This window comes from Cetorhinus maximus, chromosome 2, assembly GCF_964194155.1.
Source record: "Cetorhinus maximus chromosome 2, sCetMax3.hap1.1, whole genome shotgun sequence".
Lineage (NCBI taxonomy): Eukaryota > Metazoa > Chordata > Chondrichthyes > Lamniformes > Cetorhinidae > Cetorhinus > Cetorhinus maximus.
The window spans coordinates 175,531,568-175,550,830 of record NC_135880.1 but is presented as its reverse complement, the minus strand read 5'-3'; the positions used below and the strand labels follow the sequence as shown (position 1 = coordinate 175,550,830).

Below are 19,263 nucleotides of genomic sequence, written 5' to 3'. Positions count from 1 at the left end.
TTCTAGCCGTTATCACGTTGTTTGTGTGATCTTGCTGTGCACAAATTGGCTGCCGTGTTTCCTACAACAGTGACTACTCTTCAAAAGTACTTCATTGGCTGTAGAGCACTTTGAGACATGTTGGTGGTTGTGAAAAGTGCTATATAGATGCAAATCGTTCTTTACACTGCACACAACTCAACCTGATTTTCATACTCTCTCCTGAACACTGAAACAGATTAACTGGGAAAGTGTAATCTGAATGAGGTAGTTTCCATGCATAATGTAGTCCATTTATACTAGCACTGTGCACACTGTCATTGCCTACATATTTCTACCAATTTATTCAAGGTATTGGAATGTTTGATCATTATGCAATAGCTGGCTATTTAATTACTAAAATCACAGCAAATTCAGCGATCAGCGTTAATTATCGACAGGGTTGTACAATATTTCCGCTTTAATTCTGCTAAGTAAATTTTGCCGCAGACCTATCTGGCACCTTGCTTATGCATGTGATTTCTAAAGCTGTAGGATTTGTCTGGACAGCTTTACTTTTCCAGCTATGTCGAGGTAGTTGGCTTCCCCCATTCACACCCACAGTTTTGTAACATGTGTCCGAGTTGTGCTTCTAAGCAATGCCTGTGGCCATGAATGTTTCACTGTTTGCTTGAGGATTTTAGTTACTTGAGTTGAATTCTGATAAATGTGTGACTAGTTTGTTCAGGCACTTAATGCTTGCACTGGGATTGCTGTAAATGACCAGCCAATGATTATCAGTTGCAAACTGCTCAGCTGTGGCTTTTTACTGGATCATTTAGCAATTTAGTCTTACTGAGGCAGAATTTAAAAAATAACTCCGTTGCCTAGAACTGGTTAGACTTCTAAAATGTATGGCTGGCTGTGGCTGAAGAGTGACAGCGGGAGGCTTGTATTTACTCTGCTGAACATTACAAACAAGATAACTGGGAGCCTTCCGTGGGGGTGGGGGTCAGGAATTTGATGCTTTCAGAATGGACTGTGCATTCTGCGATCATATCAGCTGCATGTTTATTTGGAGTCGACTGAAACACCCAGATAGATTTTCAGGGTTGCCAGTTCCCTGCCCTGGGAACAAATTAGTTCAAACTTTTTTTTATAAAAAAAGAAAAGAACTCTCAAACCTGAGTGGTTGGCAATTAGGAGATGCTGTTATGGGGTGCGTTAAACACATCTTTAGTGGAAACTTCAGTGAGACTTTGCATGGATTTCAGAGTGCATTGTGCTTCTGCACACTCATCCTCAATTGAAACTACCTGTCATAATGCTTTCTACTTCAGAATAGGATGCTGTCGCTGTATGTTCAGAACAGTTAAGGGCAGCCTTCCAGCAAAGCAGCATTCTTCTACTGTAAACCCAATGAGATTACTGCCAGAATTCTAATCCAGCCCACTTCTGAGTAAAGTAGAAAAAAGGACAGTGTCTTGTAATCCTTCTGCTGCCAAATTGATTAAATTCTGGAACATGTTCAGAGCTTCAAAAAAGTATTGTCACTATGCCAGAGTGATGTGGACTCTGACTGAATTTTAATTTGAGGATCTGCATCAATGAGTAGGATAGTGCTATAAATCATCCTGACCGCTGATTAATACTCACTCCAAACTTTCGCAGAGCTGACTGTCGAAAACAGAAGCTTGTGGAAAGACCAATGGTAGGTGTGTACATTTTCTATTTACCCTTTCAATATGAAGGATACCTGTGCCTAATGTCATTTCTTCTGAGTGAGTTTCTCAGGTGAACTGCTGACCATAGACAGCTAGACTGTTGAGTCATTTTTTAAGAAAAAGGTAAACCTTAAGACTTTGGATTTTGAGTTGCTAACGCAGCTTGTTCATATGACAATACTTGAGTACATATTAATTGGAAGGAATTATGAGATCAGAGGACGAACATTTGAAAAAGAAATAATCTAGAAGTCAGTGTTATTGATTTTGTCACTGTTGCTGAGGGAGGTGAGTTAGAAGAATTTAGTCTTGCCCTCGTCTTGTTCCTTTAATACCTATCTCTGTAATCTCTTCCAGCCCAACAATCCTTTTGAGAGTTCTGCACCCCTCCAATTTGGGCCCCTTGTGCATCCAGATTTTGATCACTGAACCATTGGTAGCGGTCTCTTCAGCTGTTCCGGCCTGAAACCCTGGAATTCCCTCTCTGCCTCTGTACCTAATATAAGTACACCTGCTAAAACACAAGCTTTGACCAAGCTTTTGATCACCTGTCCCAATATCTCCATATGTGGACCAGTATCAGACTTCCTGTGTTAATTGACTCCAGACCCACAGCATTGTGGTTGACTCTCAACTGCCCTCTGAAATGGCTTAGTAAGCCACTCGATTCAAGGGCAATTAGGGATGGGCCACATCCCATGAAAGAATAAATAAATATCCTAGTTCTTTGATCAAGCTTTTGGTCACCTGTATGCATGGCTCCATGTCCCATTTTGTTTGATGCTGCTCCTGTGAAGCATCTTGGGACGTTGTACTACATTATGGTTGTTATTTTAAAGCAAGTTGCCGTTGATGACTAGATCTAACTAAATTAAGCATGGGTCTGTAAAATAAATGGCAGAAACCGACAGCTGGAAGGGACCAGCCTCGGCTTCCATTCCCTTGAGTATAGATGAAGGGGTGATCTAATTGAGTTGTTTAAGATGATTTGATAGGGTAGGGGGCGAGAACCCATTTCCTCTGTGGAAGGAGTCCAGCTCAAGAGGGCATAACCTTAGCACTGGAGCTCGGCCGTTCAAGGGTGATGTCAGGAAGCACTTCTTCACACAATGGAAGTCTAGAACTCTTCTCGCTCAAAAGGCTGCTGAGGCTGTGAGGTCAGTTGAACATTTCAAAACTGATATTGGCAGATTTTTTTTCTAAGCAAAGGTGTAAAGTGTTATGGAACCAAGGCGGGTCAACGGAGTTAAGATACAGACCAGCCATGAACTAATTGAATGGTGACACAGGCTTGAGGGCTGAATGACCTCCACCTGTTCTATGATTCTGCGACTTGATGGAAAGAGTTAATTCCCCCGTAGTAACGTTGATGGGGAAAGGTTTTTTTAAGTGAATATTAAATTATCATTTTGCAATTTTTGAGTCTAGGATTATAACTGCCTATCATGAGTGAAAATCATTTAGATTGGATATTCTTGCACTGCTGGAAGATGTAAGGAAAATTAAAATTTATTGCATACTTTATTTCTGTGTTGTTTTCTCATTGTTCAATGTTGTGATTGTAAAGAATATGCTGTAGTTGTCGTGTGATAAGGTGATGGAAACTTCTTTATAAAAGGGCCAAAAATAACACACATGTCTGGTTTCTATTCAATTTAAATAGCCAATCCCCCACAATTTGAAAACTGCAGTTTATGTAGCAACATTCAGTAATATTATGAAGCTCAACACGAGCATTAAGAGTAGCACCTCATCTTTCGATTAGGCACTTTCCTGCTTTCTGGACTTAACACTGAGTTCAGCAATTTCAGATTGTAATCTCTGCCTCCATTTTGTTTCCTTTTCTTTGCATGTTTTGCATTTAATCTTGTTTTTCTCTTGTTTTTGCTTTCGGATGGCAGTTGTCCACTATTCTGCCATTTGCACCTCCTCGGGACACATCATTTGTTTCTTTTCTTGTCCCATTACCACTCCCTTTTGCTTTGCACCTCCAACTTTGTCATTTAAAGTATCCCATGTTCTGCCCTATCACAGACCTTCCATTTTTGATTCTTTTCCATTTGACCTACTTAAAACCTATTGCATTTCTCATTTTTCCCAGTTCTGATGAAAAGGCATCGACCTAAAAGGTAAACCCTGTTTCTCTAGCCACAGATGCTGCCAGACCATAAATCCCCTACTTTTATTTTACAGATTATGCACTTGACATGTAGCAATTCTTAAGCATTGCCATCCAACAAATGCACAGCTCATTGTCCCATATGTTGTAAGGTAATGGAAGAATGCATAGCACAAAAGAAAACAATGTGTGATTTTTGAAGAACAATGTTGTGATTAAATTCTCACTCGGCTACCTTTGCTTGGCAAAACTTGGTTTATATGTGCAATAACGGATGGGAATAAATTGGTTGAACGGCAGGTACACGAATTGTGATCGCAGCATTAACTGTGGGTCTAGCCTGCATTTCTTTATCCTGAGATTTTGTGCATTCACCTTGGCACTGCACGTCTTGATTTTCTTTTTAGCATAGGTAAAATGCATCAGTATTTTATGTTTTTTATTATATGTTTTTTTTTATTTTATGTTTTTGTCAATCCCTAAAAGATTGACCCTGTGTTAGTGAAAACTATAGCCAGCATACTTTTCAGTGTTTTATACTGAATGAAGATTGGCCTTAAAGCATTAATGAATATAATTTATTAATCACTTTTTTTCCATTCCATGAGATTCATTTGGGGTATTCGTTGTCTAACGCGTGAAAGCCTTGCTTTTGTGTAGCCACTTTTTATAGATCAGGATGTCCCAAAGTGCTTGGTCAAATTTGTTTTTAAAAGATCGAATGTTTTCAGTTTTCATTTTAAGAGAATATTTTGCTAGGAGGTTAATTCCTTTAGAAAAGGATGGCCGAGAGTAACTCCATGGATCAGACTTGATCTTGAGCAGAACACTTCAGTGGCCTTTCTCAGTTTACCCAAGCTGCAGCAGGAAGCACTACTAAAAGGAGCTTATCTCGTTTTGTGACCAGTTTACAGATTGGAATCTCAAATGTAATTAGCTAAAATGTTATCCCATGATCATTGTTGCCTCCTGACTGACTGGAGAGGGCTGCAGTCTTCAGTGAAAAACAGCTTTGAGTGAGAGAACAAAGTGCAATCTTGAGTGGACAAAAAAATTAAAATTTAATTTTGGTGCATTAAATCTAATTGCACTGTACAGTGGAATATTTATGAGGGTCACAGTGATGTTGGAGAAATAATTATGCAAGCAGTGTGATTTCCTATCCTGTATTTGAGCCCAATTCTGTCTAGTTCCGTTTAATTTGAATCAAAGTTAACCATTGATGGTTAAATAATTAGTTATTAAATCTAGTCTTATTTTGACATGAACCCTTGAAACAAGTTTGATGCAATCAGTTTGTGCACACTTTGAGTCACATTAAATGTGCAACTAGAGCAGCCCAGTCTGATGTCTCTTTTTCCTTTTTTTCCCCTTTTAGGACACTAACTGTTGATGAATAAGAGTCCAACAAGATGGAAGACTGTCTTCACACGTCTTCAGAAAACCTGTCCAAACTGGTCAGCTGGGCTCACAGTCATGGAACCATATGCACCCTCATTCCAAATCTGAAGCACTTATTGACTGAAGGGGCCCATGGAAACCTCACCGCAATGTGGGGTTGTGGCGCTGGCCATGCTTACCACTGGCCACTGGCTGTTACTTGCAGGGCAGGCTCCCAAGACAGAGTGTGCTTTCAGGACAGTAGAAGCTTTAATTCTGATAGCCCCAGCATTATCACAATGTCAACAGAGACCCAGCAAAGCCCAGCAGAGAAATACCTTAATAGAACCTCAAAAGGAAAGGCTGAGTGTCCCAGGAATAGGGATTCCTGTGATTTTTCATACAGTGAACATTCCGAGGTTGATGAGAATGTGGAAGAGTATGATGATGAAGGTGATTTGTTTCGTATGGCGTGCGAGTCTTCAGTAACTGATGAAGACAGTGACTATGATTCTCGGCTGCAAAATAACTCGCTGAAAAGGCGGGAAGCAGGTCCTTCGCTTTTACCAGATTCACCAAACCACCTTGCTAATGAGAACAGTAATGAAGTTATTGTTAAGAAGATCAAGCAGGAAGGTCCTGAAGACTACTACATTGTGACAAATGCAGAAATCACTGTAGACAACGATAGTTCACCTGGTGCATTGAGGTCTGGTTCAAAGTCTGGTCCTGCTTCCTACTTGGGACCTACCAAATCTTCAGCCCTCCTTCCTGCTAGTCACATGCCGGAAAAGACCGACTCACAGGGTATTTCTGTCATTCCACCAGCCTCCTCTCGGGCAGTGGGCACAAAGTCTGGACGGAGTTGCACCACTTCGCAGAAGAAGCCGAACGGAGGTCAAGGAACTGGGCAGAAATTAGTTCTTCAGATGCCAGTCAGCACATCAGGAGGAAACCAGCAGATCAATATTCCACTGTCGGCCCTCCAGCTTCCCGGCCAAGAGGAGCAGAACGCTTCCGAAGACACAGGGGCACAGACGGTAAAGACTGGGGCTTCCAGCGAGGTCTCTTTGTCCCCATCCATCAGTGCTGAACCTGAAGTCAGCTCCAGTCAGCAACAGTCGAGTGTGCCCCAATCTCTGGCCAAAGATGCCAGTGCACAATCATCAGCAACAGGTAAGACGGTCTAAAACTCAACCTTTTGTAGAACAGTTTGAAATTCGGTCCCACAACACACAAGTTCCTGCAACTGTGAGTGCACCATGAAGGGTAATTTAGGTTGAAGCTTTTTGAACAACTAATTTTCAAGTGTGTTGGTTTCAAATTCAATGAAAGTAAATGATGTTGAAGTGGAGACCAGATTGAATTTTTTCCTAAGGCCCAGACAAAACATGTTGATTCCCTGTGTAGTTCAATATTTACTGGAAGAGCAAAGCTGTTGAAATTCTTATTCTTGTGAAGAGTTGTTAAATAATTTTGAAACACACTTCGGGATACTCATTTGAAGCTATTAATGATAAAATAGTAAAAAATAGTTTTACTCATTTTAAATCAATTTTATAGATTGATTAGATGGGAAATGGGAAAGATGGGATGAAAATGGAAGTTTTTCGCTTATTTAAGTGTGTACTATCTCACGAATGAAGCTTTTATAATAAACACTACAGTAAACTCTTGATTCATTCCCAAATTAGTCAATCACCTTCATATTTCTGTTTGGCAAGGTAGTTTCTAAGACTGTTTGTTTAGGTTGAAGGAAAATTCTGCCAATTTTAAAAAGGACCAAATTTTAACAAAATCTGATTTCATTTCCTTTAAATTTAACTTTCCAGTTTTATGAAACTGAACGGACAGTGCTGTGTTGGTCAGTTTGTTTAAACATTTGGATAGATGCCTGTATAAGACCCTCTGAATCTCCTTCAAGCTCTAATTAAATGCTACGGAAATGCACATACTATCGTTTAGGTGCTTCTTTCTGGTTCATTGATTTTATTTTCCAATCTTTTGGAGCACAATTTCAGAGAAAGTTACGGAGTAAAAGTAAGGTTTTGTCTAATAAACTAAGAGTTCTTTAGTCCTTGTGAATACTTGTTTTGTGTTGCAACAACAGAGCGATGTGCCTCCTATTGCGCCCTGTGAAAGGAGTTAAATAGCAACAGGTTTATCAACTTGTTTATCACAAGCTACTTTGGTCAGGTAATGTAACCTAATATGTCACCATTTATATTTTGGGGAATCCAAAATAAATGCACTAAATGTGTGTTGATAGTACAGAAAAGGTGACTTTAGGTTACAATTAATATAATTGTTTGATAACTTGTGTGATATTTGGAGTCCAGTGTCATATTTAGCTGATGCTTAACTGATCACAGATGTAGTTGGCAGACTTCTGGTTTTTTTGAGGTGGGAGAGCTGGCCTGTCCTGTAACAATATCTTGTCTCTGAAGAGGAGGGCTTTTGCACTGTACTCATATTTTGTTGATGTTATGCCAAACATTGACATCATCTGTGGGACATTCCAGCTTTTCCTTCACACCTTTGGGTGGTTGACTACACATAAGGATGTTCAGGGCTGGGGAAGAGGACCTGAGAGGGAGCGTTTAGTAAGAAGTGGATGTAATGCACTGGGGATTCCCTAACAAGTTGAAACATCCTCTCTGTATGTATCCTATTGATCCGCACATAGTTTTAAAGATCTTTATCAGGTCACCATTTAGTCTTTTCTGGAGAAAAGACTCCCAGCATGTTTAGTCTCAACTGGTAGTTGTACCCCCTCAGTTCTGGTTTAAACCTTCTAAATCTTTTTTTGCACTTTCTGTTTCATTTTTGTGATATGAAAACTAGGACTGTGCATAGCAATTGTAAGTGTGGCCTAGGTAAGTTTCTTTATAAGTTTAATACTTTTCAATATAACGTATTACCAGGCAGCTGCACTGTCTAAAATATCATAGCTGGTTTATGTATGTGTGGAACTAAAAGTGTTATTGCAGCAAAATCATACAGAAGGATAAGGCTGTAGAAACTAAACTCTAGTTTACTGTCAAATCTGATACTTAAGTGATCTTTATGCAAAATATCACCTAAATATAGAGAGAAGGGGCAAACTGAAGGGGTTTTACCAAAATAACACTTACAAGCTGGGGGAATGATTTGCATGCAATTTCCACCCTGAATCTTAGGCTTGTGTGTGAAGTTTCCCCTGCATTGCAGCATGCTGTATTGAAGCAGCTTTAGATTCTGTCTCCCCAGGTAGATTACTAAACAAAGCTGCACGTATTTGAGTAAAGGCCATTAGATGTTTTTTTTTGTAAATTATACTTACAACTTCCTAACTTGAGGGGGAAACTGTGAATTTGTTTTCAGTAGCCATGTATTTTGTTTATCTGGCAATCTGATGAGTTCATGACTGGAACTGCCAGTATTTCAAGATTACTGGGTTGAACATGCCAAGAAGTGCCACTTTGCTTGTCTGATTTTAATTTTGGATGAGGGATGGGACAAACTACCCAAAGTTAACAATCGTCTATGGCACTCAGTGCTAGCTTCAACTTCATTTCTCTCCATCGATCATCTAACCTGAAGATGTTGACTCATACTGTGCTAGTATAGTGCTGTGAACTGCTGGAAGCCTTCTCTTGCCAGTTGCCATTCTTTGTATGCCTCTCCACCTTCTTTTCCTTGTAAGGTCCTCCTTAAAATCCATTTTAAGTGAGCTTTTGGGCACCCCTCCTTATTTTTCTATGCTTCCTGGGACCACTTGCTCTGTTAAAGGTGATACCTGAATGAATGTTGGTTATTTTTTTGTTCCAGCATCATGTTACTTCGTCTTAATATCCAAAATTTAAAGCAGCTTAGACTTGCAATTGGTGATATATTTGCTCAGCTTTAAGCTGTCTGCAATACTGTATGTGGTTCTGGTGAAAATAAAATGGTATTCTGATTGTTGAGTATCTTAAAATTTGAAATTTGGAGACCCCTATCCCAAGAGTATTTTATTTACCTTGCTAACATTCCAGGCCATTTGGATTTTTCTTCCCTAGTGCCTGATTTTCAAGTGCCCACCTTAATTTGATTTTAAAGATTGTTCATGCCTTGCGACCATGAACCAAGCACCCTATCTCATCAGCGACCATCGCTGAACATAGCACTTGTGTTACTGGCTCATCGCAAAACAGTTTCAGAACTGAAAATAGCTGTTTCATTGCACTTGAACCTCATTATTTTGCCAATTGTAAAAGAGCCTGAAACATCTTTGTAACTGGAGGCTCCCTTCTGGGTCCTGTGCAAGACTTGGAACCATCAACTTTCAGTCCCTTTGTGGTGGAGTAGAGTTAAGTTTAGGATGCCAGGTCCTCCTCGAAGACAAATGTCGACCTTTTCTGAAACTGTCCCCATCCAGCTGCACTCTAACCTACCTCCGTCCTACCTGAAAATCTATGGAATGTGAATTTGACTTCTGTATAGGACCCTCTGAACCCAGTTATTTTGTCACTGAACATACGTGCTCAGTTGGGGAAGGTATACTGTAACATGGAGTTATGTAAATATGTCAAGAAAACTTTCTGTTAGTCTCGGCAATGATTAATTTCAGTCCATTTAAAAGGTACCACATTGAGGTTGCAAACAAATTGTGTTGCCTCTCTGTAAATGGATGAACAATAAGCTAATTGCGTCCTTGGTTGATATTAAAGCAGCGTGATCTTTCACAGCCTGCTTTATGCCCAGCATGCTCAAACTTATCATTTGAGCATATTTTCAGTGTTTTGTTGGCATTTAAGCCTACATATTTTTAAAAATAAATTTCTTGTTATTAATTTGAATGTTAGTGAATGTTTTCACTGCCCAGGTAAACAATCATTTGTAATGGTATTAACTGCCAATACTATAAAACTGCGGTTGCCTTTCAATTGTGTGAATAGCACACATTTTAGTTTAATAAGTAGAACAGTGTAAATGTAATGGAACAGAAATACTGAACGACTCAATTACTGAAATGAATGAACAAAAGTAATTAAATAGGCTGCGCATTTGCATATAGTCTGCACAGGTCAGAACTGGAAATTCAGCACCTGACTCACCAAAACCTGTCTGCTATCGACAAGGCAGGAGTGCGATGGAATATTCTCCTTACTTGGACAAGTGCGGCTCCAACAAGACTCGAAACTTGACACGGTCCAGGACAAAGCAGCCTGCTTGATGGGCACCCCGTCCATCACCTTAAACATTCACTCCCCCCACCACTGATGCACAGTGGCAGCTGTGTATACCATCTGTAAGGTCCACTGCAACAACCCATCAAGGCTCCTTTGACTGCACCTTGCAAACCCACGACCTCTGTGGAATTGGAACTGTATTGCCATTCCTTCACTGTTACTGGGGCAAAATCCTAGAACTGCATTCCTAATAGAACTGTGGGTGTACCAACACCACATGGACTGCAGCAGCTGAAGAAGGTGGCTCACCACCACCGCCTTCTCAAGGGCAATTAAGGACGAAGGCAAAGAAGGCTCACATCCCATGGAAGAAAAAATACATGTCCCTGGTGCCGGTGCAGTGCAGTCATTCCTATTCTAAACAATTGCAAGCAGTGCTATTTGTGTGAAATAGGATTTTACATTTATGTATTCCACTGCATGGAATCATGGCAGAATAAACAAGTGTCACTCTGTTACGAACAAAGTTCCCAGGTTTGCCTCCTGCCCTCTACTGATGTGGCAAAACTTTGCTTAAATGAGCAATGATGAACCGTACAATTGGCTTCAGCATCATTGGGAAGGGAAGAATTATCCAGGGGTGCTGCACATGGTCTGAACCCAGCAACCCACTGTGTGACAGGTTACCTTGAGCAAGGGCAGGTTAAGGCTGGAGTGTGATTCCTGCCTAATTTTTATTTACCCTGCCTCCTCCCATTTATTGAATAAATATTTGGGTAAGGTAACTGAAGGTTCCTTCATAGAATCATACCCTCGCTTACATGACTTGTAAGATGATTGAAGGGAAAGCGAAATATTCATGCAGTGTTGTATTAATATTGACCTTTTATTGGTTCAATAATATTTGGGGTAAGTTGTATTTTTAGCATGTACTGTTGTCAAAATAGATTTAAGCCAATATGAATTAACATTGTGCTGATGCTTTTCTTGTGTAATGCTCTCACTTCACTTGTACAGGTTCCCAATGACAGGTAAGGGAAAACAGTCTAGATGTCCAATTTCTTATTTCAAAAATAGATGCAATCGGACGAGTAGTGGAAGTGATAGGGGTGGGTATGGAGAAGGATATAGCAGTTGAATTAGGTTTCAGTAGTCAGGGCTGTATGGAACAAGTGGCTACATTGTCGCTGTACATGATCAGAATGGAGCTTGTGTAAATCTGAGTACCATGTATTTGGTTGTGCTGACAATGCTTATCAGTCTTTGAAACTAGTAAAACATGATGTTTATGCAACAATTTATTCTGTGTCTCCCTCTCTCGGTGTCTCTTGATGGGTAGAATGTTGCCATCGGCGTGCGCATGTGGGCCCGACCTGCTAACGTAAAATGACGGGAGATGATGTCGGAGACGGAGGCCGGGGTGGGGGTGTTGTTCCCCCATTCAACACCCCCACCCCCCAGAGCCCCCTGGGTCGCGTGAGATCCCCCAACCCCCTGGGTGGCAGGAGATCCCCACCCCAAACTGGGTTGCGCGCTGCCCCGCCTCACTGGCCTACCCCTCCCCCAACTAGGTCGAACACTGCCCTGCCCACCCCAAACTAGGTCGCACCGCGCCCTGCCCGCTCCCCTCCCCTAAACTGGGCCACGTTGCACCCCCCCCCGTACTGGGCCGAGCCCCACCCAACCCCACCTCTCGCCTCATGCCCCGCCCCACCCCTCACCTCCTGCCCCTCCCGCCCCAACCTTCATGCCCCGTCCACCCTGTCTCTCGCTCTCTACATCTCTGGCTCTTTCGCTGGCTCTGGCACTTGCTTTCTCTCTCTGTCTCTCGTTCTCACAGTCTCTGGCTCTCTCTCTCCGGCTCTGGCTCGCTCTCTCTCCGGCTCTGGCTCTCTCTCTCTCCGGCTCTGGCTCTCTCTCTCTCCAGCTCTGGCTCTCTCTCTCCCCGGCTCTGGCTCTCTCTATCTCCAGCTCTGGCTCTCTCTCTCTCCAGCTCTGGCTCTCTCTCTCTTTGGCTCTGGCTCTCTCTCTCTCCGGCTCTGGCTCTCTCTCTCTCCGGCTCTGGCTCTCTCTCTCCGGCCATGGCTCTCTCTCTCTCCGGCTCTGGCTCTCTCTCTCTCCGGCTCTGGCTCTCTCTCTCTCCAGCTCTGGCTCCCTCTCTCTCCGGCTCTGGCTCTGGCTCCCTCTCTCTCCGGACTGGCTCCCTCTCTCTCCGGACTGGCTCCCTCTCTCTCCGGCTCTGGCTCTCTCTCTCTCTCCAGCTCTGGCTCTCTCTCACTGGCTCTGGCTCGCTCTCCCCGGCTCTGACTCTCTCTCTGTCTCTCGCTTTTGTTGTTTCGGACTCGCTCGCTCGGTCTCCTCCCTCTCTCACTCCCCCCGGCTCCCTCTCTCGCTCTCCCCGGCTCCCGCTCTCGCTCTCCCCGGCTCTCGCTCTCGCCCTGTCCCTGGCTCTCGTGCGCCCCCTTGCTCTTTCTTGCGCTTGCACTCTCGTAGTCGATCACTAGCGCTCTTTCTCCGTCACTTGCTCGTGCCCGCGCTCCCTTGCCTGTGCTCTCTCGCTCTCTGTTGATCGCTCTCTGTCACCCACTCGTACCCGCGCTCCGTCGCGCTCTGTCTCTGCCGCTCGCTCGCGCTCTGTCTCTGCCGCTCGCTCGCGCTCTGTCTCTGCCGCTCGCTCGCGCTCTGTCTCTGCCGCTCGCTCGCGCTCTGTCTCTGCCGCTCGCTCGCGCTCTGTCTCTGCCGCTCGCTCGCGCTCTGTCTCTGCCGCTCGCTCGCGCTCTGTCTCTGCCGCTCGCTCGCGCTCTGTCTCTGCCGCTCAGTCTCTCCATCTGGGATCTGACTTGTGTTGTCACTTTTGCTGCTGTATAGTTTTGTGATTGTGGGATTCCAATCATTTTGGGTGAACATCAAGTTAGTCTTTTGCCTTATGAATTTCTTAAAGACCCATAACAGTGTTTATCCACTAATCAAGAAATTAGGGGATGATTTTATCCAGAATTCAATTGTGGGCTTTTATTTTTAAATGGTTAAAATTTTATGTGTAGATCGTTTTTTTAAAATGTACGGTTGATGTACAGCTAAAAATGTAAATTTCAAGTCTTCTTTTGTGCAATTGGTAGCACTTATCCTCTCTGAATCATAAAGTTGTGGGTTCAAGTCTCACTTTAGGATTTGAACACCTAATTAAGGTGATATGCCAGTGTGTTATCCTTCAGATAAGATTTTAAATAGTCAGCCCCTTTCGATGTTCCTTTGGAATCTTTGCTGCTAAGGCAAAGAATAATAAGAGTCGCCCAGGCTAACACCACTAGAAACTGGATAGACGTGATCCATCTCATTGTCTTTTAAATGCTAAACCTATTCAGTTTTGGTAATAGTGATTCTTCAACATTTGCTATAGCAGATGGGAACACCCGCACCTCACCTCATCAATGTAAATTGCATTTACATACACCTTAATATAGAAAATCATCCCATAGCTCTCTGGGAATGTAATCTGCCAAAAGTGAATGCCGAGTCAAGGAAGGGGATATTGAAATCAGTTCCTAGAGCTTGGTCATAAATGTGGGCTTCATATAGAATTTTATAGCACAGAAACAGGCCACTTGGCTCAACTGATTTATGAGCTGGTGTTAACATTCCCAGCCTCCTTTATCAAACCATCAGCACATCAATTTTTAAGGCAGAGGAGGAGGAGGAGGTGGAGAGGCACAAGGTCTTTGAGACTCCAGAGATTATGGAGACTGTGCAGTGTCTATTGCACAGCCTTGGTGTTCTCCATCAATTTTCACATCTTTTACTGCCATTAGCAGGGGCAGCAGATGTGTGAGCACACAGTGCTCTTGTGCAACCACCCATGCATCCTCCTGAGCAAGCTAGCCATAAGTATTGGTCCCAAATTCCAACTAGTTCCCCCACCCCTCCCCTCCCCAATTGCAGGGCTGAATGTTGAAGACATTCTGTGGTCATTTCCACCAATGCCACTGGCAGCCACCTTGACCCCGATGCCAGCAGGTATCATACTAACTTTAACAGAAAAACAGAGTCTTCTTGCTGAAACGTGCCTCTATGTCTGAATGGGGGTGGTGGGGTCAGAGGCAGCCACAGGAAGCTGTGAGCTGGCTGATCAGCTGCTAGGTCTGTTGTTGCAGCATGTGTTAATGTACCCAGCCAGAAGATTGTTCTGTGAAGCAGAAATGAATATGTTGGCAGCTCCAACTGCTTACGCTCTATTTCCTGGTAAATAATTGGACTGTGAATAATTGAAATTGAACAACTTGTTAATTTGATGGAAAAAAATAAAGCCTTGCAGTGGATTCACTCTGGACTCTTTGAGCTAGTCAAAGAAATGAACAGATTTCTGTGGGTGAAATCTGATCCTTACGTAGCCGTGTCCATGGATCATACTGCTGTCACCATGGAGAATTAGTGAGGATCATTGTCTATTGAGGATTCGAAGAGCTAAGGGAGTTTTCCCTGCTGTCCTGGCGGATGTTGCACCCTCAACCAACATCACTAAAAATAAGTTATCTTCTCACCTCGCATTGCTGTTTGTGGGAGCTTGCTGTGCGCAAACATTTCCTGTGTTACAACAGTGACTACAGTTCAAATGTAATTCGTTGGCTGTAACACGCTTTGGAATACCCTGAGTGCATCCAAGGTGCTAAATAAACACAAAATCTTACTAATGGCAGGCGCGTTGGCCAAAAGTCAGCATTTGTACATTATGGTGCAACACTGAACTGGAAGCACATTTTGTTTTGTTAGTTCAGGGAAATAAATGTGAAAATAGTGCTGGAACAACAAAGCGATTAACTTTCCTCTGGTTTCTTTTAAGAAAGCATACCATCTGAGGCACTAATACACTAAACAAACACATTCACAATTGAAGTTGTTCGGATTTCATTTCAAGAACAACTTTGTTGCGGTCATAACCTGCTTCTCTTGTGATTTGTGACCATTCGCCTGCTATGATTGATTGGAAAACCTCACAGCCACAAAATAATATAGAGAAAAAAAATCACGCTTGCCAGAATTAGTGCCTACAAAAATTAATGATTGAATTGGTTTTGAAATCAAAATTAAATGAGATGTTTTGTGCGCTGCTCAAATTCCAGTTGTGCTCTGACTCAATGTTGGAGGAAACTACTTTTGCTGGAGCACATGATGTAAGTTAATATTCCTTTTGTGATTTGTCTGGATTGGACTAAGTGGCTTTGTTGGATACTTCAATCCCTTAGAAAATTAATTGCTATTAATGCCAGCAAAAGTGGTTCCTGTTTCATATTGCCTCTCGGCCCCAATATTTGATTGACTCTTTAACGGGGGGAAACCCAGGCTTGTGACTGAAGGTAGATTTAATTTTTATTGCTGTTATCTAATGGCTGGGCTTTTCCACGCAGAATGCTGAATGAATACCATTCAGGATTGGCAGCATTTCATCTGCTGTACCACTTGTGGTGGTGTGCGTGTGCGCGTAACAAATCTGATTGTGATCCTCAAGGGTGTGTGGATCATCTGCAGCACTCCTGCCCATAATGGGTGCAAACCAGGACCAGAAACACATGAAATTTTTCTCTACCTGGCATCAAAACTAATGAAGCCCTTAACAAGGGACTTCACATTCACCCTCTTGCTCCCCTAGAGAACTCTAAAAATATTTTCATTGGAAGACAGATTTATGGATCAGTTGTTTGAGCATGCAGTTTTATAACTTTAGAATGGAGCAACCTTGATTGTGTCTTCTTCCACACTACCTGCATTCAAATCGCTCATGTGCTTCTCCTCTCTTTTCCCTCTCTTTTTTCATCTCGCTCTCTCTTTTCTCTCCCTCTCTCTCCTTTCTCTTTCCGTCTTTCCTCCCCCCTCCCCCACTCCTCCCCCCCCCCCCCCCCCCCCCCCCCCCCCCCCCCACCTCTCGCCCCTCTATCTCTCCCTCTCTCTCTCTCTCCCACCTCCCTCTCTCTCCCACCCCTCTCGCTCTTCCGCCTCTCGGGCTCTCGCTCTTCCACCTCACCCCCTCTTGGCCCGCCCCCCTTTTGCCCTCTCTCTCTCAACATGAGAAATGGGTGCAGGTGTTGGCCATACGGCCTCTCAAACCTACTCTGCCATTTAATAAAACCATGGCTGATCCTCAACCTACACTGTCTCCTATACTTCATACATTACTTCTCCCCATAGCTATATGTTGCCTTGTCGCTCCATTTAGGCAGCTGGCCAGACATAACACTGAGGTACTCACTGATGGATGAGTGAAGGGGAGAGAGGTGAGCAGGAAAATGCCATGTTTGAATAATCCTGTAAAAGTATACAAAAATTGTTTCATTACAGCCGTGTGGAAGTAATATGGTGACTGTTACGGCAACAACAGAATTATAGGCAGTATAAATTACACATGCAATTAATCTGGCATTCTGAACTATGTTCGAGAGATATATGTGGAGTATAGATGGCTTGCAAATATCAAAGCAATAATCTGAACTATTTAATTAACGAGGGAGAAATCTGGGAATTCCTGATTTGTGGGCAAACCTTGGCTTTATTGTGGGCAAATTGTGGCATCCGAGAAGGAGTTCTTATGCCAGTGCTGCTCTTTATTGTCTGACCTGAATTGGAGAGTCTGTCCTGCATGGTGAGAATGGATAGAACTAGATCTCTTTATAAAAAGCTGAGAGGTCCAATCAGAAGATAGTTAGGCACCTGAACTAGAAACTTCATCTGATGGGTGATTATGTTGCTCTAAATTTGGATAATACAGACAGTTTTGCCAGTGTTGCAACGATTCAGATAGAGAAGGCATGTAGAAGATAGCCAACCCATCCCACCTCCCCAGTAAGTCCCTCGTGTATCAGGTGTGGAAGGAAGTAACTTAAATTGAGCAACCCAACCGGGGACGTCTCGTGCCACCAAAATCCCAGCAGGCTGTCTGTCCATCTGTTATTGCCAGCACATGAGGAGATCACTTTAGAAAGATGGGTAGGTATGACACACGTGAAATGTAGAGCATCAACCCAACTCCACGTTCTTTGACCATGCAGTTTAATCCCAACTGGGCCTGCGGCAAGTGAAGTGCGAACCAGCAGGTTGGAGGAACAGGAAGAAGGACAGATCGAGCATACCAAAGCAGAAATCAGTGTAGCGCTGTGGGCCATCAGTAACAGCAGGACTAGATGCCATTACAATCTCTAGTGTCATGGCACGGCACATCCCAATCCTGATTCAATGCAAAGTGTAGAAAGGCATGCCAGGAACAGCATCTTAGAATGACGAATGAACCTAGTGAAACTATAAGTTGTGTACCTGCATAAGCCCCTGACTATAAACAGCTAAGTGGCTTCAAAATCAAAGAATTAGAGCAAAGTTTTGTGGTCCTCCCATATAGCATTGAGAATAATGGTAAATAGCCAGGCAACTAGCAGGAGAAGGTTACATAAATATACCCATTTCAACCTTAGGGTTACTTAGCACACAAATGTAGGAAAAGAGGCTGAAGTATTACAGTTGTGCTCAGCCAAAGGTGCTGAGTGGATTATTCTTCTTGGTCTCCGCCATCATCAGTGATCAGCCAATTCACTTTACAACACATGACATTCGGAACCAGCAAAGCGCCCGGGATTCAGCAAAGGCAATTGGCCTTGTGCTGAAGATCTGTGAAGCAGAGCCACCTGTTCCAGTATATCCACAACAGTAGTGTCTGTCTGACAATATAGAAGATCATTGAAGTACCATCCACAGACCATATGATAGGATAGCAGTTTACTGGGTGAGATCTATCATTTCTTCCCAATTGTCAATAAAGTGTTGGAAGGAGTAATTAATAGTGACATCAAGTGACACTGCCTCGCCAATGATCTGCTCACTGTCAGGTCAGTTCTGTCCAAACCATTTGGTTCCAGACCTCATCACAGCCTTGATCCAGACAAGGACACAAGGGCTTAATACCAGAGAAGAGCTGAGAGTAGCTGCCCTTCATCATTTGATTGATTATAGTACCAAGGAGCTCCGGAAAGATTGAACTTGATAGGAATCAAAGGGAAAAGCCTACAATGGCTGCATCATTTCTGGCATAAAGAAAGAAGGTTATATTTGTCAGGCAGTTATCACAGCCCCAGGACATCATTGCAGGAATTCCTTAGGTAAGCATCCTTCGCCTAGCCATTTTTAACCCCTTTAGGAATGACCTTCCCTCCTTCCCAAGTTCTGGGGTGGAGCTTTTTGCTGATGATTCCAGTGTTCAGCTGCATTCACAACTCCTCTGTTTGTGTAGCTGTCCAGGCCAACCCACTACAGGATCTGGATAACATCCAGCAGTGGCTGACAAACACCAGGCAATGACCACCTTGAACAAGAGAAGGTTCAATCATCCTCCTTTGACTATCAACAGCATTACCATTGCAGAGATCCCCCACTGTCAATATCCTGGGAGTCAGCATTGACGAAAGCTGATCTAGGCCAGCGATATCATCACTTTCTCCAAGAGCTGGGCAGAGACTGGGTTTCCTATAAGTGCCTGATCTCCTTACTTCTTGAAGTCTCTCTACCATCAACAAGGCTCCAATCAGGAGTGTGATGTGATACTTATCACTCACCATGATGGCTGCAGGCATAAGCAAGCTCACCTAGCTCAACACCAACGAGGACAGAGCTGTACACTTGACTGGTGTGCCAACCACTGAACTTAATAGTCTACCTCCTCATGATCATTGTAACATGGCTGCAGGATGATCTACAGGGTGCACTGCAGCAACTCACCAAGGTTATTTTGACATTATCACCTCCAAGTTTCACATCATCCTGGCAAGGACATGTGCCATTCCTTCATTGTCACTGGGTCAACATCCAGGAACCCCACATCTGTACCATTGTGGGAGCATCAATACAGGAACTGCAACAGGTCAAGATGATTCACCATTACCATATCCTGAGAATT

The 19,263-nt window shown here is 43.2% G+C and overlaps 1 protein-coding gene across 6 annotated transcripts in view; it reads left to right on the top strand.

Moving 5' to 3' along the window:
* The window catches only part of kiaa1958 (KIAA1958 ortholog), a 117,401-nt gene that overhangs the window by 20,376 nt on the left and 77,762 nt on the right, over positions 1–19,263 (top strand). For all 6 annotated transcript variants that reach the window (XM_078571135.1, XM_078571125.1, XM_078571118.1 and 3 more), the window contains one exon: positions 5,180–6,357. In XM_078571135.1, the coding sequence (XP_078427261.1) occupies positions 5,214–6,357 (1,144 nt within the window). In that variant the 5' untranslated portion in view covers positions 5,180–5,213. The remainder of the gene's footprint in view (positions 1–5,179; positions 6,358–19,263) is intronic.